Here is a 22,330-nt window from a genome sequence, read left to right as displayed (position 1 = left end):
CGCCGAAGGCCCGCCCCCGGCCGGCCGAGAGATAGGCCGCTCTCCACGCGGCAGGGGAAGCCGTCCCGGGCGCCGCCATTTTCGGAGCCGCTGCCCGGTGAAGGGGCGGGGCCGCCGCTCCTGCGTGGGCCGGGCCGGGCGTCGCCGCGCGTCGCAGCGGGAGCGAGCGGCCGCCGCGGGAGCGCGCCCGGCAGGAGGATGCGCGGGGGGCGAGGCGGGGCGGCGGCAGCAGCCCCCTCCGCCGGCCGGCGGCAGGTAAGGGCAGCTCGGGGCTCCCCCCGGGTCCCCCGGCCCGGGGCCGTTTGGCGGCCAGGGGGGCGCGGCCCTGTCCGAGGGCGCTGAGCCGGGCCGGGCGCGGCCGGGAAGGGAAGGGACCCGAGGGGTCTCGGCGGGACTTCCTCCGTGTGGGCCGGGCCGGTGCGGTGAGGTGAGGCCCGGGAGGGGCCTGCCCGGTCCGGCCCTCTGAGGTGAGTTGGAGGCCTCCCCGGTCCGGCCCGGTGAGGTGAGGTGGGGCCTGCCCGGCCCGGTGAGGTGAGGTGAGGTGGGGCCTGCCCCATCTAGTACCGTGAGGGACCCACGCACAAAGAGCAGCTGCCCAAGCCCCGCACCCGCGGTCAGCGGAGATCACCGTGGGCCATGCCAGAGGCATCCTCAGGGCTGCCATGGCCCAGCCCCGAGCTTTGCAGCACAGGGATAGCGTGAGGGCCGATTTGGATTCCGCGTTTTTCCAGCTGCTGCTGTCTCTGGCACGGTCGTTGCCTCCGCCTCTGACCTCGGGCGGTACCTGTGGGAAGCGGGCTGCCAGAAACGGGGCCTTTGCTGTTGCGTATCCAGACCAGGAAGGACAGAGCGCTGTGCCAGCCTTGTCTTGATGTGTGGTGGGAGTTGCTCAAGGGTTTGGACTTGTGGGTTATCACACAACCTGCTTGCACTGAATTGAAAGCATGTTTCGTAAAGAAAGCATGTCAGTCTCTGACATCAGCACGCGAACCACATGCATATGAACCGTTATATACAGAGCTTCATGTATATGGGTGTCAGAAGGCTGGAGGAACAGTTTGACAGGAAAAATCGACATCACATGTGAGGTGACCTCCAGCTTCTCAGGGTGGTCCAGTGAAGTTCCCACAGTAGTCCTGCAGAGACCTTGCTGACTTCCAAAGCAATGCCCGCAGTCTCTGCCTGCATTTCTGTCACCTCTGCTGGGGTCCTTGCAGAACTGACAGTTCTGAGGCAGCACCTGTTTTCACAGGAGGTCTCTGCAGTGCATTAACATTACAGGTGTGAGACCCCTGCTGCAGAGTGAAAATCTGAGTAGTTCATGTGTAGAGTTTGTCAAAGATTCTCACGCAGCCTTAAGTTCCATAAGGATGTCACAACCAGTAGCAACTTTATTACTTGTACAACCCTTGTTACTTGTCTGCTTTCTTTCTGAACTCGACAGCAATGACCCAACTGGATGAAAACAGTGCCCCTGTTGCTGGTATGCTTCTCCACCACGTGCATTGCCTTCCTTCAAGCCAAAATGAAACTTTTTAGGAGGAGTCGCAAGAAGCGTAAATTGCTTTCTCCTTCTGCAGAGCCAGTGTTACCCTGACCAGCATCTTTCTGGACACAGGCTGATACTCTTTTACTACCTTTGGCCATCTGTAATGGTCCACAGCTGTTTTTGGGTGCTGCAGTCCTTGACTGTACTATCTAGTTTTTGAGACTTCTGCCTTCTGAACTCCCTGACTGCTTCAATGTGGAATTGAACTGGATCCTGTAGGAATCATAAGGTTTTTCGTTGCTTTGGGTCACATAAATGCTAGTTGCTATGTATACCAAAAGAGTCAAACAGCTCCTTGAAACTCACCGTGAAATTCAGCAATAATGGAAACTTTTTGTGGCCACAAAAAGGAATGGCAGCTAGCAACAAGATTAAAGATCTTTAAGTGCTTCTATTTGAAAATTTAAGTTCAGAATGATGTTGCAGGCATTGATTATTTCGTCTCTCTAAAAAGGAGATTGATTTGTATCTCCTGTCATGCAAGATACCTGTTTCAATCCGGTTTTCACTTCCAGATAAAAGCCTCCCTTTTGGTGTTTCGGTGGGAGGGTCCTCAGAACAGTGTTCATTCCTGTGTTTATTCCTGTGTTTGATCACGGGAGGTATCAATGCATGAGGGTTTTCCTTTTCTGAAAGATTGGCTTATAAAAGGCTTTTCATGATTTGTGTAACTAATTCGGTGAGACTTGTTTGAAGGTTTTAGACTCACGGGGTCCTAAGTACAGATGTAGACATTGTACCTAATTCTAAGCTGGTTTTGGCTGCAGTTTCAAGCATTTCTTAGAGCCATTTCCACGCTCTGCTGAATCTAGTTTTCACTAGTTTTAGCTCAGCTACTTGTGCTAGATGTGACCCTCAGCAGACTGCTTGAAATTGTCTAGTCTCCCTTTTGACTCCTTATAAATGGCTAATGTCCACGGTATCCTGTGGCAAGGCATTTCACAGCTTACCAAAGTTTGGTGTGTGGAACCACCTCCTTTAGATTGTTTTGATCCTACTGCCTTCTCTGAGCTCCATTCGATTTGTTCTTGTATTGCAAGAAACAGTGAAAAATTGGTCTTTCTCCATCCTGAGCCACTCATGACTTTATTACCTTCTGTGACATCCCTCTCAGTCACATCTTTTTGCGTCTGAGCAATCTTTGGTTGCTTAGGTCACACTTACGTAGAAGATGTTGTGTGCTTTTGATCACCTTTGTCTGCATCATTTCCAGTTCTGCTTTTTTTCCCCACCTTAGTGCAGAAGTATCAGAAATGCACATAGAGCTCCGGAGAACAGTACTCTGGGGACTTTTGTGGTGGCATGGTGCTGTTCTTTTGGGGTCTCTTCTTAGTAGACTGTTAATTACAGCTGTCTCTCTCCTCAGCTGTGGCCTCATTCTGACACAGTGGGTTTTTAGATTACAGCTAGGCCACCCTAGGGAAGCAATGTTTCGTTTACCAGCGCTTGAGTGTGTCTGCAAGGTGTGGGGGTGGGGTACCAATATATACCCCTTTTCAAAAGCTCCTGTTGAACGTCTTGTTACAGCTCTTTCAGCATTTACTTTAGTTCTCCCTGCGTCACGTATGCTCTGTGCAAGGACTATGTTTTTGCTGACCTTCAGCATCCACATCCATCCCACTGTGACCGTCCTGACAAACCAGGACTTGCTAGCTGGCGAACGACTGGAGAGGGAATAAGAGGCTGCGGGTGGCCCTCAGGTGAGGGAAGAGAAGCGTGCCCTCTCGTCAGTGCCACTCGCTGCAGAGGCTGCTGGCTGCAGTATTTGGGGGGTCTCAAGCCCTGTTGGGCCCTGTAACTGTGCAAGCCCTGTCTTCATACCCCAGGAGCATGGCTGCCTTGCTAGAAGTCGTTGCTGAGGCTGGGTTGGCCAATTCTTGAATTGTTGTGGTATTAGTGGTGAGCTGGTGTCCTTAAGTTCTTGTATCATCAGGAGCTGGTCTCCATGGTAGTAAATCACTAGCTTTCATGGGTTTGTGCCGATAGCTGCTAGTGATACCGATACAGCAGCATGTTACGTTCTGGGAATAAGTGAGTTTAAAATTAATTCCACCTGATTGAGATTTTTAAGAGGCAGTTGGATGGGAAACAGAAAAAAGTAAAATTTGAAATGAGCGAGCGTTGCAGAAATCAGCTTATCTGAGTAGCAGGAGTCTCCTGTTGCACATGTGAAGTGCTACAGTGTGCTCTTAGTAGCATTTTCAAATAATTCAACCTTTTCTAAACTTTTGTCATATTGTGTAATTTTGACATTGTTGAGTATATCTGTGTGATCTGGTGCAAACAGGCACACGCTCACCTTGTCTCTCTCTATTCCACCTTGCTAAGTTTGTGTCTGTCTGAAAGAAGGTGATGCTTTTTTTACTGCATGCATTTTTTCTTCTTCTGGCCTGTAAACTGCCAAATATAGATGTGTGGGGACTTTAACAGTTATACTTACTCTCTGTGCAGTTGCAAGATTTTCTTTTTGTTTGCGTCATTTATAGAAAACAAACCTGAATACAAGCCATCCTTCCTGCCAGTAAATTACCCTTTTATGTAGAATAGTAAATATTTTCAAGATCCTTTTGATACTGTCCTTATTTGAGTGTTCTGCTAAATGTCAGATAAAAAGGAGTTAATTCAAATTAAAATTAACTTTGTTCATCTTTATAAAGACAGACAACTGTATCACTGCAAACCTAACATCACACAGAATAAGGGAAAAATGTACTGAATTAACTCAGTAAATATCTCATAAAGTGTTCTATAGCATCTGTAAACATTTGTGTGTGTTTTGCAAAATAAATATTCAGAAGTGCTGCTGTTTCCATTTCCTAGTTTAGTGTCTATACTACAAAAGTACCTAGAAATTCAGTCAGGGTTGCAGTTTTGTTATGCTGGTCAGTGTAGGCACTCCCCAGACTAACAAAATGCTGATTGCATACAAAGCATTTGCACTGTGGGTAGTTTGACTTGCGTGCTGGGACTTCCCGGTGCTGTGTCAGGATTTGTTTTCACATATTGTAATTTAGCATGAGTATTTTAGGATGGGGAGATGAATAACCGTCTCTTTCCGAAACAGATTGTGATTCTTGTTGGTTGTGGGGATTTTTTCCAAAGGTGTTGATCTGGTGTTGGTATCAGTTCTCTTTTTAAATATGGTCTTTGCTTTTTCATTATAAGCTTCTAAAGAAAACTGAATTTGTCATGTTAATAAAGTAAAGAAAACTTTTTCTTTCTAAAAAAAAAAAAATTCAAAAAAGGTCAACAGTGAGGGTTGTAAATAAAAATTCAAAAAGGCAGAGAACAAAAGCCAGATGGTAGGTTGCTTCAGTGTCACAGATTGAGCAGACTTCTGACATCTCTCCTCGGAGTTAGTGCTAAAGTGAATGCTAAAGGCAGTTCAGCCAGTTGTGGCCAGAAGCAGTTCTAAGACAAACTGGCAAGTAGGGGTCCGAAGGGATTAATTTACCAGGAAATACTTGAAAGAACAAAAGAAGTGTGTCTTAACCAAATGTTTGTGTGTAGGGAATATAATAATTCTGTGCAAAACCCTGCATTCCTGGGGTTTGAATGGCACGGGCAGGAGATATTTTTAACTGTCCCAAGTTACGTAAAACTTTTAACTACCCACGATGGACATAAAGGAGCGCCCTTTTCCTTTTTGAAAGCAGTTTTCTATGTATTTAAACACTGACATTATCTCCCGTTGTAGCCTTCTCCTCCTCAGGCTAAACAAGCTCAGTGAATCCAGGCTTTCCCCACAGGACATGTTTTCTAGATGTTCTCTGGAGTGGCTTAACTATTTGCCATAAAATTGTTAAGCTCCAAGTAGTTGTTTTCAGTTTGTGTATTTAATTTGGAAGAAAGATTTATGCACCCAAAAGCTTGCCTATTATTTCCAATTATCTCAGTCAGTCTAATAAAAGATATTACCTCATCTCACAAACCTTTATCTCATTTAGAGACATACATCATCACAACTACAGCAGCGCTGCTTTTACTGCCAGTGCAATAGACTCTATGTCATGTCCTCTTGACGCTTCCTGTCGCTCCCCATTTGTACCTCGCCATCTATGGTTTGTCCCGGCATGCTCGTGTGTGTTTCTGTACGTGCATCCTGAGTTTTGAAGCTCAGGAGGTGCTCATGACTTTGTCAAGCTGCTTTCTTACCATTCTTCTGCAGTGAGATTGTTAGACTTGTCCCTTAATACTGTTTATGGATTTCAAGTTTGGGGGTTTTTGTTTTTTTTCGTTAGGATCTTTGAAAATTTGAATGCCGTATGAAGGATAGAAGCTAGTATTCAGGCTAGATGCATCTGATATCAAAATATGCTTTTTGTTGATACTGACTTGTAACTTTTCATGTTTTAGGAACTGTGGATGGAACGGAAAGCTGAGGAGCCGAACATTTTATCAAAGGCCTATGTGTAGACCCTGATGCTTGAATAAATGCAGAATGAAAATGCTTCCTGGAGTGGGTGTGTTTGGAACTGGCAGCACTGCCCGGGTACTGGTACCCTTGCTGAGAGCAGAAGGCTTCTCCATTGAAGCACTTTGGGGGAAGACTGAAGAGGAGGCCAAACAGCTGGCAGAGGAAATGAACATCTCCTTCTACACAAGTCGGACTGACGATGTCTTGCTGCACCAGGACGTAGATTTGGTTTGCATCAATATCCCTCCACCACTAACTCGGCAAATTGCTGTGAAGGCTCTAGGTATCTTTTTATCTTTGGAGTTGGACCAAAAATCCATAGCTCGTTGGCAGATTGAAATTTGAAGCTGTTACCCCAGCACAATTCTGGTTGCATCAACGTGCAAATGCAGTACTGAAGGTTTTGTGTGGAATCGGTAGTGCCATCTGCGAGAGAGGTTACCTCGAATTTTTTGTGAAAATAGTGTTTGTAATTGCTTATAGCTTTGCGAGTCTTGAACCAAGTGGGCTAAAATACCTCATCTTCTTCTGACTGAACTTACGGTGGGGAGGTTTTAATAAAAATGAGCTGTTTCAGAGATGACGATGAAGGGGTAAAATGTTTTTATGCCCATTTAAAAAAAAAAACAACCGAACAACAAAAAAACCAAAACCCAAACAACTTAAGTTGCTTAATTAATTTCAAAGCTTCCCATGTTCTGCAATAGGAGACTGAGATTTGCCTGGGGTGGGGAGGTGGTTCAGCTCTGCTTTTGGTTTTACCCACAAATAAAACCAAATTGGAAAGTTAAAAGCCTTTGAAAAAATGTTTGCATGCACTCAGTAGAATCTTGTGAGTTAGGACCTAAATTCTCTGCAGATGCTGTTTTCAGCCAGCAGTGCTGTGACCCTGGCCACCACCTGGAGCTCTCTTGGGACATCCATGTCCATAGCAGTCTGGTATGGTCCCGGGTGCAGGTTTGCTGGAGGAATCCTTCTACCTGACGCGGGAGGGCAGATGCTGGGGGAGGAGGAGATGTTGGGGACAGCAGGAGGAATCCAGCAAGATGGGCTGGGTGAAGGTGTCAGGGAGAGAAGGGATGACACTCCAAACTGGTTGGGCAGGGAGGTGGGAGCCAACTGCCCGGACACCCTGACATTTCTTAAGTCTCCAGTATGTGACTTTGTAGTGTTAATGTCCTCTCACGTAGTACAGCGTGGGTGTGAGTTTGCATCTAATTCTGTAAATAACAAGTGTGATATTTTTACTGTGTTTACAGGAGATCCACATGAGTTAATTTTAGGACGGGTAGTATCTCAAACCATGTAAGCCAGGGTGGTTTGTTGTTCTTAGCCTCTTTGCTCTACAGTAATTTGTTTTGGAAGTAAACAACTCCCTGCACAAACATTCAATGCCACTTAGCTATGCAGAGGGAGATTTCAGGCTTTTTTTTTTTTCTTTTTTACATTGTTGGATTTGTTTGTTTACCTTGTTAGAGTACTACCCTTTGAATTTAAGGTATTCTGACTTCTGAATATTTGAACTGTAAGTTAGAATTTCTCTCTTTAAATATGCTAAAAGTTCTTTTAAACACTTTTTAGGTAATAAGCATTTCACTAGTTCTCATGGCTCATGATGGGCAAGTGGGCTAAAAGGAGAGGATTGAACCTTATCTGGTGAATTATTAACTAAAATGGATTGAGATTCTTTCTTCAAAGGCTGGGAACCTGTAAGTTGGCATTATCCAGAGGAGGAAAGAAGTGCAGAAGTACAGGTGTAATATGTATGCTTGACTGCAAGTATAAATAAGTGCAAAGCTGAAAAAGCTAGGGAAATGAATGGATGAAGTAGTACAGGGCAGTTTATTCTTCACTTATGTCCTAAAATGTTCTGATCTGCAAACTGGTGCAGGCATCTCAGGCCCAATATGATGCTGACCTTGTCTTTCAGCTTTCTAGGTTTGTCGCAATGGTATTTATAGGTCTGCTACCAACTATGTTGTGACATATTTTGAGCCAGTGTTGCATGGCTTGCTGTGATTGAGCATTTTGAAGGAACACAAAATCAGGATAGGGCCAAAGATGGCAAGTACATTCTCTCTGAAAGTTCAGAGCGATAATGTGATCTACATAATTGGAGAATTATTGGCTGTGAATTGTATATAATAGATTGGTGTTTACTAGTCGAGAAACTGGGCTTTAGGAAAGATCAGATGCAGTGCAGTGATAATGGTGTTGTGTGGGTTTTTTTGTTGCAGTTTGTTTGTTTATTTGTTTTAAAGTGCTTATGCTTTTATTACTTATTTGTAAACTTTTTTTATAACTTTTTTTTTTTTTTTTTTTTTTTTAATTTTAAAATGTGGTTACATTTTTATTTCTGGCAGGGATGAGAGACAGACCCAGTTTTTCCAGGCAGTGCAATTTGCTTGCATAAGTTTCTTATTGACAGACATCCATAAACAAGCCTAGGTACAACTTTGGCATGACGGGCACAAAGCAGTAACACTGGATTGAGTTCATGAACCAGACAGAACAGATCAAAGCCCAGAGGATAATTCAAGTTAAAATCAGTCTAATCTTATGGTTTATCTCCACAACAGGCAATGCAAGAAGCTATCCTAAAATTTGTGCTTCTTTTGATCTCAGAGGAACTAAATTAATTTCACAAAATGTCTGTGTTGTGGTTCATGTCCCACAGTTAAAATGCATCCACCTTTGCATTAGGTGAGCACAGAGCGGAGTTACCAGCTAGAGTGGAATGTAAAACATGGGATGTTTTTGCGTGAGGCAAAGTTCAGGGAGGCAAAACGTGAGAAGTCCTCAGAGTAAAATTTCTTCAGGGTGCTAAAGATAATGCTGCTGCACGTACCGAGCCCAGCTGTCAAATGGATGGTTTGTGGAGTGGCTACAGAGGAACCTCTTACTTGTCTCTCTTGGTTTATACTGGTTGACTACATCATTTAAGACATCTTTGCAACATAGGTTGTTTGACACTCTGATTTTGTGGAGTCCCTACAAATTATAGCACATGTATGTTAGTTATGAAGGAAGGAGTCAGAAAGGGCTCTGTCACTGCTTTGTGTTGTGACAAATCCAGATTTCCTGTTCTTGAGACAGAATGAACAAGCATGCTGTGAGTGCTCTTTGCATATTGTGCTTCCCGTCTCTGTAACAAGTAGCATGGAGATCTTTTCAAACTGTAGGCAAACAGGAAATGAAATGAAGGAGTGTGTTTTGGAATGAGCGTTCATTCGTTGGGAGGCTCCCAAAGCAAGTACATCTGAAACAGCCGGCTATTTGGGAAGACTCCTCAGCACTCCCAACTTCTTATAGTGGACAAAGCAATGGTCTGGTGTGCTTCAACAGTGACCAGTTGTACATCTTCCTTGGTGCAACCTCAGGTATTTGACGTTATTCAGGGGACTAAAGAACTGGGGCTTCAGTTCAATGGACATATTTACTTGGGATAAATACCTTTGGTAGTTTGAGTCAATGTTATAACTCGTGCAGGGAGAGGCAAGGCTGGGGACGCTAGCTGTTTATGGAAGGTGTTGGATGGCCAGCTGTGGCTATGATAACCAGGCAAAGAAACAACCGAAGAGGTGGAGTGGTAGCTGTCACGGTGAGAATGCTGTCCCAGCCCAGCCCGCTCCTCACACTGCCTGGGCGGGTGGCACGGCACACAGTCGATCTCCTCCTGACTGCACTGCAGGGACACCTCTGTGCATGGCTGCCCCTGCTTCTTGCATTTGCTCACCTGCATGTGCCACAGACATGGGACTGCAGGACCTCTCCCCATCAGGAGCCCTGGTGGGCTACCTCCTATGCCAGGCTGCTCAGCGGGCCCCCCTGGGACATGAAGGACTTCCTTGACGGAGCGGTGGGCTAGGTGTGGTCTCGGTGTCCTTCTCATGGCCTGCTGGTACGCACCCAGCCTAAAGCAGAGAGGAGACCCCGGGTCATATGCATGTTGATTGCAGCAAAGCCAACTCTTTAAGGTTTGGGGTGCACTTCTCCCATCTTTTCATGCATGCTCCCCTTCCCAAGGCCCCACCAGGCTGCAGAGTCCCTTCTCCTTCCTCCTGATCACCCTGGCACCCTCCCTACCAGAAGGAAGGAGTGGGCTGGGGGTCCTGGCAATTGCTGGGGCCTGTGTCCCTCCCCAGCACCTGTGATGGCTTTGGGCAGTGTCCACCAGGTAGCATAAGAAAGCAGCGAGTTTTCTGTGCTTGCATTTTATTAACCAGGGCTGTAAAATATTTCACTTGTGGGAAGTTTTGGATGTAGCATGGCTAAGTAGCTGCAGGGGAAGCCAGTGCCTCAGTGCTGATGGACAGTGTGGATCTGACTACAGATGTAAGATTCCTTTAGGAGAAAATAGTCTAGTTTATTCTGCTGTCCAGTAAGTCTCGGCTCACCTGTTGTTTTTTGATTGCTTCCATAGGATGTGAACACACTTTAAAATCCAGTATTTCACTGAGTGAAGCCATGATTTGGCTGTATCACATTAATGAGAGTCAAAAGACTTCTGTTTAAATATTTAGTTTATTTACTAAATCAGGAATTGGTTTGAAAATTCTTGGAATCTAGCAGGTACTTTTGCCTCTGAGTATGGGAGTAGATGGTTTGTCTAAGGACTCTTGGCAATGGTGACCTTTTTATTCTCTTTTTGTGTCCCTCTTACTGCAACAACCAGTATAGCCATAAATAGGGGGACTTAATTGGAGCGAAGATCTACAGATGGGGTTCGCTCCGAGGTGTGCACAGAGAAGACCCTGAGGTGTGTTGTTAGGACAGCCTACAATGAGCTTCACCACTGGTAGCGGAGCTGCTGCTGTCCTTGCTCGCTGCTTGTGAGGTGGGGAAACGCAACTCCGCAGCCCCATCTCCTTCCTTCAAGGTGTCCAGGCCCTTCTGTGGGCTTAGACCCGCCTGTAAGCAGATTCAACCTACCTGCTTTGAAAGAGGAACCTTCCTTTTCTAAACTGGGCTCAGTTGGTGATCTGAACTGACTCACAGAGGGCTCTGAGGAGCGCCAGAGCCCTGTGGTGGCTCTCATGTCTCCTAGCTGGTGAGGACCTCAACAGAGAATTTTGCAGCAGTGATTTAAGAAAACAATATCGTACAAAGTTCAGGTTATTCCTTATCAAAATAATAGTAACAAGACAGGGGTTGTAAGTTGCTCTGCCTCAGAAAACAGAAGGCATGGCCATTGTGTTGGTAAGGGACTTCGTAGCCATCTCTGACTCGGCCCTTGTCTTGCTGCACGGCCATCTCTGAGCTTGGGGACAGCTGGGGGGATGTCCCACTGAGGGCAACCACAGGATTATCTCAGATGCTATGGTGTACCCAGGTCTTCATCCTGGCACTCCAGCAGCACTTGGTGGGCTGTGCCGAGCTGTCATTGCGCTGCGCTGACTGCCATCCCAAAAAAAGGCATCAGTCACTTTTAGCTCCTCAAGGGGCTCAGCCTACACTGGCAAAAAGAGCACAGTGCTGATGCAAGGATGAGGCTGGGTGGGTAGGTGGCAGAACAAGGGCAGCCCGGCATGATCGACTGCCCGGCGTGGAACAGCAGACCCTGGGTGGCAGGGGTGGTCTCCTTTGGCTCAGCCCTCTCTGCTCTCGGTCCCCCACTACAGGAATGCAGCCCCTTTTGTGTGGACACTGTCAGGCTCCTTGAAGAGCCAACTTGGGGCAATAACCTGCCGGAAAAAGAGCCGAGATGAGTGAATATTTCCATGCTGGGTTTGTACCCTGAGCTGGCTCCTGTGCTGCCAAATACATGGTGGAAGGCACTGGAGTTGTGCAAGGGGGAGAGCAGCACTGGCAGAGCTGTACCCTGTGTGTACGCGGATCAAGAGTCGCTTTTATTTTCTTCAGACTTTGAGAACTGCAGATCTGCTTAGGATGCTGTGGAGATCCTTTTGCTTTTTCTTTTTGCTTGTATTTTACTGTAACCTGGCTTGAGATAAGTGCCATTTAAACAAGAAGGCAGATAAACCAGGGGCTGAAGCATCTCAAGGTGCTTCAGCTAGCTGTGCAGAATATTGAATAGAGCATTGTGCCTCATCTCAGCAGCAGGATTGGGGGTGGGAGAGTCGGAAATGGTCCCTGATGTGGGGGGTTACCAGTGGGTAGCCAGGGTGTCCTTGGGGAGTTTGACCTTACCCTTTGTTCATTAAAGCTTCTATTGACTCGCATCAGTTTAGGGGACTTCTTTGGACAAGACCACTAAAAATTGTAGTCTTGTCATTTTCTGACTGGATTTTGCTTGTGTGTATTAGAAATATTGGTTCTGAGTTTTCTCTAGCTGTAGTTCTCCTCTGGCTGAGTTGGGCACAGCGATAGGTCATGGGAGCTCGCTGGCCCTTGGCCTGCTCAGATGGTTCCTGAAAGGCTTGCCCAGCGCAGCCAGGAGGTGGAGTGCCGAGAGCAGGAGCTGCAGTGTGGGATCTGGCTTCCCATCTTGTGCAGGAGGCCGACGGAAGCGCTTGTGCTGGTATCTTCTCATCAGGGAGTCGATTAAAAGCTGTTCTGAGCAGGGAGCGGAGTCTGCTCCTGGGTAAGGAGAAGCTTTCAGAGAGGTGCCTACCACCATGTGCGGTGATTCCTGCAGTTCTTAGGCAGAAACTGTGGTATGATGTGACTGACCTTCAGGTCTGACATAACCAGTTAATGTCTGGAGACTTCTAGGTACAACCCTGGTTGTTACATTGAAAAATGTTTATTTAAGTATTTTATCAGAACAGATGTATATGGAAAAGTTAAGCCATGTCATGAGAAAAGGGTAAAGATGGGGGAGGAAGAGGGAATACCAGGAAAGCACCAAATATAGGAATTTGATTGAAGCTTGCACTGGGATACTCTTCTGTATTACTTTATTTCTGCTTTGAAGTTAAAAAAAATGAATTATTGACTGCCCACATTGACTCAGGCTGAGCACAAGATAAAGCGCATCCATAGGAATAAAAATGCAGTGGGTCACCTTGCAAATGCAGCTCTCATCTGTGTAACTCACAGTCATCTTTGCAGTCTAATTGTACGAGTAGGCTGTACGTGCAGACCAAAATGGCTTGCTTTCCAATTAGCGATGCTTTTAAAACAATCCACCTACCAAAACATTATTTCTAATTCTTGTATTCTGTACACAGGCCACTAAGTATCTTGTATGACCCATTTCTATTAATCTATTTAAAATAATACATTCATAGTGATGGTGAAATACAAAGTGAAAATCAAATCTCCCCTTCACTCACCTATTCTGTCACATGACTTCCCCCCGCCCCTGGCTGTACAGGCATTGAAATAATTTTATAGCTACAACATGCAACTTGTGTCTTGTTCTGATGCCATGTGATGCCATTTGGCTATTTATCTTTCATGATGTAAAAATCCTCTCTTTATTTGGAGTCTCTCTCTGTGGGAGTTTGTCAGCTCTGCAACCGGAGCATTTTGGAAGCAGCTTTGACTGCTTGCTGCACTTCGCATTCCTATTTTAGTTCCCAGACCTTTGCCTTTGAAATTGCAGCAGGAAAGCCTGACTCGTAAAAACCCTGCTTCTTGACAACCTTTGGGGCATCTGAGCATGTTTCGCTCGTGTGTGCTGTATTTTTTTTTTTTTTTTTTTTTTTTTTATTTGTGCTGCAGGAATAGGGAAGAATGTGATCTGTGAGAAAGCTGCTACCTCTGTGGATGCCTTCAGGATGGTCACAGCTGCCAGGTATTACCCCAAGCTGATGAGCATTGTTGGCAACGTTCTCCGTTTCTTGCCTGCCTTTGTGAAGATGAAGCAGTTGATAGAAGAACACTACGTGGGCAACGTGATGATCTGTGACGTACGAGTATATGGGGGAAGCCTGCTCAGCCACAAGTACAACTGGATCTGTGATGAGCTGATGGGAGGAGGTGGTCTGCATACAATGGGAACCTACATTATCGACCTCCTAACTCACCTCATCAGCAGAAGAGCAGAGAAGGTCCACGGTTTGCTTAAGACTTTTGTGAAGCAGAACACGGCTATAAGCGGGATCCGCCACGTCACTAGCGATGACTTCTGCTTTTTCCAGATGCTAATGAGTGAGGGTGTCTGTTGTACTGTGACTCTCAACTTCAACATGCCTGGATCATTCATTCATGAAGTCATGATTGTTGGGTCTGCTGGTCGCCTGATAGCTCGCGGGACAGACTTGTACGGGCAGAAAAACACTGCGCTCCAAGAAGAACTACTGTTTACAGACTCTCTGACTGTCAACAAGGGCCTTTTGGATAAGGGGTTTAAAGACATCCCACTGCTTTACCTAAAAGGAATGGTGTACATGGTGCAAGCACTGCGGCAGTCTTTCCAAGACCAGGAAGACCGTCGGACGTGGGATCATAAACCTGTCTCTATGGCAGCCTCTTTTGAAGATGGTCTGTACATGCAAAGTGTAGTAGAGGCCATCAAGAAATCCAGCAGGTCAGGAGAGTGGGAGGCTGTGGAGGTGATGACCGAGGAACCAGATGCCAATCAAAACCTCTGCGAGGCGCTTCAGAGAAATAACTTATGAACATTCCTGCTTTGGAAGATAGGACAATTAACACTTCTGGCTGCAATGTAAAAAACCTCTCCGTTTTTAAGATATGTAGATTCTTATTTAACAACCTGAGTTCCTTGGTTTTTTAAACGTGTACAATATGTTCTGATAGAAACTGTTCTCATTTAAATTGTTTAAAGAGTTTTAAATGTTTCCGTTTTTTCAAACATTTAATTTTTGTCTTGGAGACTGGTAGGAAAACTTGAATTGCCCTTTGCACTTGCAGTAGCTGAAGTGAAGCATGGGATCTCTGCCGTTGCATGGCTTGGACATGGGACACAACCCCTGTTGCACAGGTTGCTTATTTTAACAATTTTAACATGAGAGCACATAGAGGAAGATCAGGGAGTATCTGTTGTTCAGATGCCTTTTCCTTCTCTCTTGGAGACTGATTAAGTTTTACTCCTCAGTTTGTAAAATTTTATAAAAGAGTTTAGTGATGTAACAGGTCTCTCAACTCCTGTAGGACAAATAGTAGAAGGAACAGATAAAAGTTTGGAACATAAGCATCAGCCTTTTGGCTTCCCGCACGTGACAAATGTCTTTCACATTCATTTAAACTGGTATTTTATTTAAATGATGCTATGAATTCTCTGTTGATGGTGTCTTGGCAGGAAAATCTTCAGGAAGTTTGTGATGATTTGTGCTGTTCTTCCTTATCTGTAGACATTATTCCTTCTACTCAAGAGGCTGCCTGCATCCAGCAGCTTTTTTCCATAAACTCTGTGTCCGTTGGTTGTGTTTACTGCCCGGCAGCACTGGTGCCGTGTCTGCGGGGCCACATTCTCATTTCTGTGACTGTTAATAAATGCCTCCCAGGGTCATGGGATTTCCACAGTGTTGTGGGTAATGAAGTTGTACAGCATTAACCTTCCAGGGACCTGAAGATGGAAGTAAGGAGGTATTTCCTACCTCTTGTAGCTCTCTTAATGTGCTGGCTGGGTAACTGTCACACTACACACATCCTGATAGTTGAGAGAATGGGGACTGAACTGTCATGGCTAAGTCTGCTCTTAATCTCAAAACACTGGATATTAACCCTCTGGCCCTGCCCATCCTCATGCCCTCCTGCAGCTTGTGTCCAGTGGAGAGATCTGTTGGCAGATGATGGGTGGAAGTTCATTCGTTTGAGAAACGTTTCTCTCTGAGGCAGGTATGCGGAAGGGATAATCCAATTTTACTACATATATTTTGTGTACTTGAAAGCTTTTTTTAATGTATTTCTCACTAAATTGTAACCCTGTGTATTTATGTATCTTAACATGCAAACTGCTGTTTCATAAGCTGGTCCTTCCTGAAAAGGATCTTGTTTTCTACAGAAATAAAAAGTTGTGTTTGTTGAGGGCATTCTTTATGCAGCTGTGGGCTTGTGTTTTGATTTGGTCAAGCTGAAACCATCCTAATAAATGTGAACAGGAGATTTAGAGCTGGGGCTCAGTACCTGTTGAGTCCTTCCCTACTTCTGTGTGCCTTTGCTGCCAGGTGCATAGCTTGGGTGTGGAAAAAGCTCTTGTGATATCTAGCAATATAGCTCTGTGCTATCCTGTATAGCTCTCTGCTATCCTAGCAAGTATCATTGATTTATCACCAAGGGAAAGTAAGTCCCACCGGAAGATCTGTTTACCACCTCTTTGCTGTTTCCCTCGCACTACAGCTGTTGAGTAGCTGGTTTTGGAGATCCTTTTGCCTATCTTGGACTCACCACGTCAACTTTTGTGATTAACAGGATCTTTATTTATCTGCCTAACTCATTGTAGAAATTGCTGGAAGATGCCAACTAAGAAGCAAAATCCCCACAGTATTGATGGGACCGCTTTCTTTGCTCAGTGTATATATCAGGTATTTACTTTTGGGTATTTACTTTCAACACAGTAAAACTCTTGGCAGAAACAAGTCTACTGACGTGCTGGTTTAAAGGGTAGAAGCATGGCTGCTCCTGTGCTCTCTGCACAATCTCATTTCTACTGTGAGCTGGATGAAGAAAGCAAATGGTTGAAATTCACTGTTCCCAGCTGTAGCAGGTGGAGCAGTGAAAGCTGCATCTCTGCAAACCTTTACAGGTAGAGGACTGGTGTTCCATAGCTCTGAGCATCTAATGTCTGTGATGTCTGTGTGCTATGTAAAACAGGTGAGATAATGTCTCCTGAGCTCACCTGGAAGCCGCTGCCTTCATTCAGACAGAACAACTCTGGCTTATTTCATGCCAGTTTTGGATCTGTTTTGAAGCTGTCCTTGAACTGAGAATCTTCCTTTGTGCCTTTGTCAGTACGTTTGTACCGGGCAGAAGATCCTAAAGTACAACTCCTACAGGAGAAGAAGGAAGCGCAAAGCATCTCCAGATGATCCCAGCAAAGAAAGGAGGGTGCCAAGACTCCTGGGTGAGCAGGAGACCTGAACACAGAAGTGTGCAGAGAGTTGAAATGGGCTTTTTGTAGCCTGGCTACAGCCTCCAGTTGCCCTGCACTGGCAGTGTGGGACAGTGGCCAAAGGAGCACTGCTTTGGATGAGGTGGATCCCTGTTGTGAAGCTGAGATTCTCCCAATGCAATCCCTGTTGGTCTAATGTAGAGGTAGTGAAAGCACCTGCTGGTTAGCGCTGCTCGCAGAGGGGGACCAGGCCATGCTCTGCTGTCTGCTGGACTGAAAGGCAGGGCTGCACTGTCCGCTCCCACGTCCCCTGTGCAGGGTGATCTTCAGCAGCGAGCCTCAAGGCTAGTCCCCAGGCTCCTGCATTTCATGCACAAGGAAGGAATGACAGCACATGCATCGTAAGGCCAAGTGACATGCAGCTGTATTTTATAATGAAAAACTGCTTTTTTTTTTTTTTTTTTTTCCCCAGGCAAATCAGATTTTCTTCAACCAGGAAAAAAAACCAATAAACCCACAGCTCTTTGTACGGGCCAGGTGATGATCACCACCCCGCAGGTCAAGCTGTAGTAGACAAACAGGAGGCAGAAAGCTGCATGACTATTTATACTGAGGAAAGAGCAGTGGCACCAGGTGAGCTGCATATCTGAGCATCCTATCAATATCAACCTGCATGGATTTGTCACCTGCTTCTGGGGCTGGGATCTCCGGAGTGCTGCTGGCCCAGGTATCTGCAAGAGGAGTGAGTGCATCAACAGCTCAGCCACCTCCTCAGAGACAGGCTGAGTATTTGCACCAGCAGGATGCCAGGTGCCAGCAGTGTGGGTGGGATGGCTGCTCTGGGTTTCCAGCCTGACATCCTGCTTGGAGCAGGCCTGTTCACCAGCTCCAGCTCAGGCTGGCCATGGCTTTGTTCCACCAAGTCTTGGAATAGAACTCTGGAACCTGTTGACTGTGGAGTCAATTGAAGAGTGCTGTCCTAAGGGGAAGGGTCCTGCTCTGTTTGGCTAGGCCACCTCAGAGCTTCAAGGGAAAACCTAAGGGCAGAGCTGCTGCAGATGGTGACTAGAGACATCCAAGCTGCTTCTCTAAAAGCTAGGGGCAAGGGTGGAAGAAACAGGATAAGGTGACAATATCTACACAGGCAAGGGCAAAGCTTCCATTTCTGGGGGGATGAGCTGTGGGGACCAGCAGGTCACTGGCAGAACAAGGCCAGCTCCCTGAGGAATACAGGAGCTGGGTAAACCTTGTTGGAGCTCACCTTCCAGCTGTGGAGCAGTTGCCCTGCTGGAGGCTGCAGGGACCTGGCTTGGCTGTGCCAGCTCTGGGACTTCATCTTCTGGTGATGGGTGCATCAGCTCTGTCATGTCTAAGTTGATGTACTGGTACAAGGGTCGCAGACGTGGCAGTTGTCCTGGAGAGGTACAAGAAGAGCTAAACGCTGACACCCCCTTCTCTGCCAGGGCTGTGCTGTAGCTCACAAGGCTGCAGCAGCCCTGGGAGGAGAGGAAGAACATTATTCCTGCCAGGAGGGGAGCCAGGGGCTGCAGGGGGAGGCAGATACCCTTGAGCTGGGGCTGTCTGGTAGGATAAAAGCCAGGGATCCGTGGCCACATCCCAGAGACAAAACAGCAGCTGGAGGGAAGAGCCATGGTGAGCCTGCCTGGGTATCACGGTGCCCGGCTGAAAACTCACCAGTGGCAGAGCCCCTGTCATTACCCGACCCACGAGGATGCTGCCAGGTCTGGGAGAAGCAGAAGAGCTGCGGACCACCTTGTTGTACTATGGACCCAGCCTCAGGCCACTGTCATTCCTGAAGCAAGCCAGTTAGAGCACACACCATGCCAGCCCAGCCCAGCTTGTGTGGCTGCAGCCACCAGCTTTGCTCACCCAGCATGTCCTGGGACTTGGCCCCTCTGGGAGGGTGCAGGCTGCTCGCATGTCTCTTTTTCTTCCTTTTCCTCTGCTGCTTGGCAGAGAGGCCAATGTCACCTTGGAGGGTGCCTGGCTCCTTGGTGGTGGGATGTGCCTTCTGGAAATCAGGGTGCTGCAACTGGAGCACTTCTGAGTTGACCCTGAAGGACGGAAACCAGCTGTGGGGCACAGCCAGCTCAGGGTCCATCCGCAGTGGGAGACGGAGCCCTGTGGCACCTCGGGGCGGGGGGCTCCATGCCCTGGCACAGGAGCTACATCCAAGTGCAGCCCTCGTCCTTGGTCTGCGCCCGTGCTACAGCACTGGCCGTGCTGGCTTAGCTCCCTGGCTGGACTTGGACATGACTAGTGGTCACTGATGGCTTGGGGCTACTGCATTGCCATAGGTGCCGTTTCCCTTTCCACCGTGAGCCCCACAGCTCTTTGGGCTTCTCCCTTTCCACACTTCTGTGGTTTATCTGCTCTTTTAAACTCTAAGCAACTCTCAAAATTACTACAAACCAAGCTCAATTCTCAACAAAATAAAAAGCAAAGCAGAGCGATGTCCAGCCACAAATCATGGATACTAATATCTTCCATCCCATGCTCATCCCTCCCTCCCAACCTTGTTTCACCCTTGTGCAACGCAGCCTGCATGGGGCAGACCCAGGCCTCACTGGCGGCTGCTCCTCGCATGGTGATCCCGGCTGCGTTGCAGCACAAAGCTGGCTTGTGAAGGAGACATGGTGACTTACTTTGTCCCCTTGAGTTTGAAACCATAGGCTAGCAGCCAGGCCTGCAGCGCCGTGACGCAGCCGAGATCCACCAGCTCCGGGAAGAGCTCTTTGTTCTTCTCCATCTCCTCCTCATACAGCTTGGTGTGGACAAGGACACCTTGCCCGTCTTTGGACCACTGTGGTAGACACGGGGAACAGCATTGACAAGCGGTGCTCCCGTCCTGCCAGTCCCTGCACCCACTTTTTTTCCTCGGGCCCTGGTGTGGATGACCCTGCCACAGTGGCTTGGACCCTTTGCTGGCCACTAATAACCACCTGGATTTAGGATTTTACTCCCAATGTGGCCCCAAGGTCTTGGGGGCGAGCCCGGCTGGCTGGTGAGTGGGAGCACCCTGTGTTGCTGCAGTGGCTGTCTATGGTGGGTGGGACTGTGGGGCTGGGTGGCCCCATGAGTCCCGCTGGCCCTCCCAGGGCTTTGGTTGCCATTTTGCCCCCCCATCATCCATGGTGGCACTGCCAGGCCCCAAGCAGCAGCTGGGGACACCCTTGAGTGTGCCACCATGGCAGAAAACCACTCTACAAAGAGATGGCTGAAAATTATTCAGCTGCCATTTCATGCAGCTTAACTAGAAGCTTGCAGGTAACTATTTGGGGTCATCTACTCTCAGTTTGAGAAAGACTTGGGAGTAACATCATGCCTTTTGTTTCTGGGTAGCAGACCCAGCCCCAGGGACATCCACCCTCTGCAGAAAGGAGCTTTTCTCATTCCTTCCCCCTCCCCAAATTTTGGCACACACGGGGACCCCCTGTTCTCACACAAGGCTCGCACAGGGGCAAGTGCCATGCTCGTGGCACCCAGGGATGAAGCCCATGCTCCTCGCAACCCCCACATCCAATGCAACATCACCCTTCACCTTCAAAGCTTTGATGTCCGGGTTCTCCAGGGCTGCAGACAGCTGAGCGAGGATGTGCCCAGGCTCATGGCCACCACGCTGCCCCTCCTCAGGGCTCCTCACCAGGGCAGGAGGCTCCAGCACTGGGGCTGACATGGCAGATGCTCTAGGCCACCAGTGGGGGCTGCCTGCAGACCAACATCTCTGTGAGTGTTTGGTTTGGTATGGGGGCTCACCCCAATGCACGGTGCTCAGCCCGGCCAGGCCACGGCAAGCCCCCGCTGCAGGGACATGGGCACTGGCTGCCTCTCCCTGCTGAGCTGCCGGGGTGGTGATTCCCACTCCCAGCCCTGGGTCCGGGCAGCAGCTTTGAAGTGGCTGAGGTCTGCCCAGCACAAGGCCCCCATGAGATGCTCCAAAGCAGCCAGCCCTAGGAGCTCTCCTGATACACCTGGGGACACAGGGAGGTGGAAACCTCCCAACACATCAGGTGCTGGAGCTCCCCAACCCACCCTGAGCTGCCAGAAGACCCCAACCACCCCAGCACACCTTGCACTTCTGCCTTGTACCTCCTTCAAGCCAACCATCGGCACTCAGCCACTGGCCAAAGCCTTGGCATTGCCTCTCCTTCCACTGAGAATGAGAGGGGACAGTTTGCCTGTTAAACGGACATCCAAACACAATTTCAGCATTTCCACTGACCACCCGCAACCCTGAGAGGCTGCAAGCACCAATTACCCGCCCTGAGCATCTTACCGCTGATCCCCACACGTGCCAGCTTCCCTTTCCAGCCACAAAACCTCCAGTGAAGCAGCCCTGTGCCTGGAAGACAGCACTATTAGGATGGGCACAGGTCACCGAAAGCTGCAAAAGCCAACCACGAGTGTTTTAAGCCACTGTAATGGGATGAACATTGTCACTTTGAGCCTGTCCTCCCTACCTCTCCCCTTCGAGCCTCCCGCAGGCTCGGCTGTGGGGATGGGTTTGAAGGTGGCAGTTGGGCAAGAGATTCCAGAAGACCGTTAACCCCCACAGGGGATGTGCCAACAATAGGTCCCTCAGATCTGGGCTCCTGCCTGAGAAGGGAGGTGGAAAAACCTGAGAGGGCCCCTGGGATGCTCCCTGGCACCTGGGTGACGCAGCGGAGCTGGGCCGATGGGGCTGGCCACGGTGGTGACAGAGGTTCAGGGGCCCTGGGGGTGCTGCAGCCCTGGGAGGGGTCACCAGGAGGTGGGGGGAGTCTCCATCCTCAGGGATGGCAGGGCTCCATGGGACATGGCTGCAGCCATCCCAATCTGGCACTGGTGACAGCCCTGCTCTGATGGGAACGAGGGACCCCCGTGGTCCCCTCCCCATGAACGCTGCTGTGGGGTCTATGAAGACCAGGACCAAGTCCCATCCCTCAAGCCAGCAGCCTGGAAAACACTGGGATTTTATTCGACTTTTGCACCCTGGAGCATTCAGGAGAGGCTGACCGTGAGCGGAGATGTGGTCCCTGTTCATCGTACTGTGGTGGGAGAAACAGGCTCTTGCACAGCTCCTTTATAAACACAATGGCATTTTATAGCCTGGAGAGAGTGATGTGGCAATCAAAGGGGTGCTGATCCCAACAGCTGTATCTCCTCCGCTCAGCAATAAATGCCCTGAAATTTGTTTAACCACCCAGGTCCAGAGCAATGGCACTGAGATGTACTGTTATGAGGGAAAAGCGTGGTTATGGGCAAACACATCCTTGCATGTTGTGGTCTCCTGGTGCAGCAAAGCTGGCTAGCGTGGTCATTCTGCTGCTCTTGCATGCCTGAACCTCCTGGTTCGACCAAGCTGAGGGAGTCTTCTGCACTCACCCAGCAAACAACAGCCTTTTGGCTTGATGGTGAGCACGCTCCAAGTTAGATTTATTCT

The 22,330-nt window shown here is 48.1% G+C and overlaps 2 protein-coding genes across 7 annotated transcripts; one reads left to right on the top strand and one right to left on the bottom strand.

Moving 5' to 3' along the window:
* The first annotated feature begins 143 nt into the window (after positions 1 to 143).
* Positions 144 to 15,875, top strand: GFOD2 (glucose-fructose oxidoreductase domain containing 2). Of its 6 annotated transcripts, none has more exons than XM_030025860.2 (3): positions 144 to 248; positions 5,906 to 6,249; positions 13,596 to 15,875. In XM_030025860.2, the coding sequence occupies exons 2-3, from the start codon at positions 5,991 to 5,993 to the stop codon at positions 14,492 to 14,494; spliced, it is 1,158 nt and encodes a 385-aa protein (XP_029881720.1). In that variant the 5' UTR covers positions 144 to 248; positions 5,906 to 5,990; the 3' UTR covers positions 14,495 to 15,875. The 6 variants fall into 6 exon arrangements, with proteins under 6 accessions (XP_029881720.1, XP_029881719.1, XP_029881721.1 ...); XM_030025859.2 differs by having other exon boundaries at positions 161 to 255; XM_030025861.2 differs by lacking the exon at positions 144 to 248 and adding an exon at positions 1,445 to 1,483.
* A 1,612-nt stretch (positions 15,876 to 17,487) lies between these two features.
* LOC115345878 (uncharacterized protein C16orf86 homolog) lies at positions 17,488 to 21,318 on the bottom strand. The gene is made up of 6 exons (XM_041125896.1): positions 21,167 to 21,318; positions 20,450 to 20,616; positions 19,554 to 19,711; positions 18,778 to 18,962; positions 18,149 to 18,301; positions 17,488 to 17,618 (listed from the first exon to the last, which is right to left on the bottom strand). Exons 1-6 carry the CDS (start codon positions 21,177 to 21,179, stop codon positions 17,488 to 17,490), a joined length of 807 nt encoding a protein of 268 aa, XP_040981830.1. The 5' UTR covers positions 21,180 to 21,318.
* Positions 21,319 to 22,330: the final 1,012 nt, after the last annotated feature.

The sequence above is a fragment of the Aquila chrysaetos genome, chromosome 9 (genome assembly GCF_900496995.4).
Source record: "Aquila chrysaetos chrysaetos chromosome 9, bAquChr1.4, whole genome shotgun sequence".
NCBI lineage: Eukaryota > Metazoa > Chordata > Aves > Accipitriformes > Accipitridae > Aquila > Aquila chrysaetos.
This window is presented reverse-complemented; position numbering and strand designations above follow the sequence as displayed.

Excerpts from the sequence above, each read along its gene's own strand:
- GFOD2 (XM_030025860.2), top strand. The coding sequence starts at position 5,991 with ATGAAAATGCTTCCTGGAGTGGGTGTGTTTGGAACTGGCAGCACTGCC. Across the intron at positions 6,250-13,595 it reads AATTGCTGTGAAGGCTCTAG|GAATAGGGAAGAATGTGATC; the intron begins GTATCTTTTTAT and ends TTTGTGCTGCAG.
- LOC115345878 (XM_041125896.1), bottom strand. Across the intron at positions 18,963-19,553 it reads TTCAAACTCAAGGGGACAAA|GGTCAACTCAGAAGTGCTCC; the intron begins GTAAGTCACCAT and ends TCCGTCCTTCAG. Across the intron at positions 17,619-18,148 it reads AACTGCTCCACAGCTGGAAG|ATACCTGGGCCAGCAGCACT; the intron begins GTGAGCTCCAAC and ends CTCCTCTTGCAG.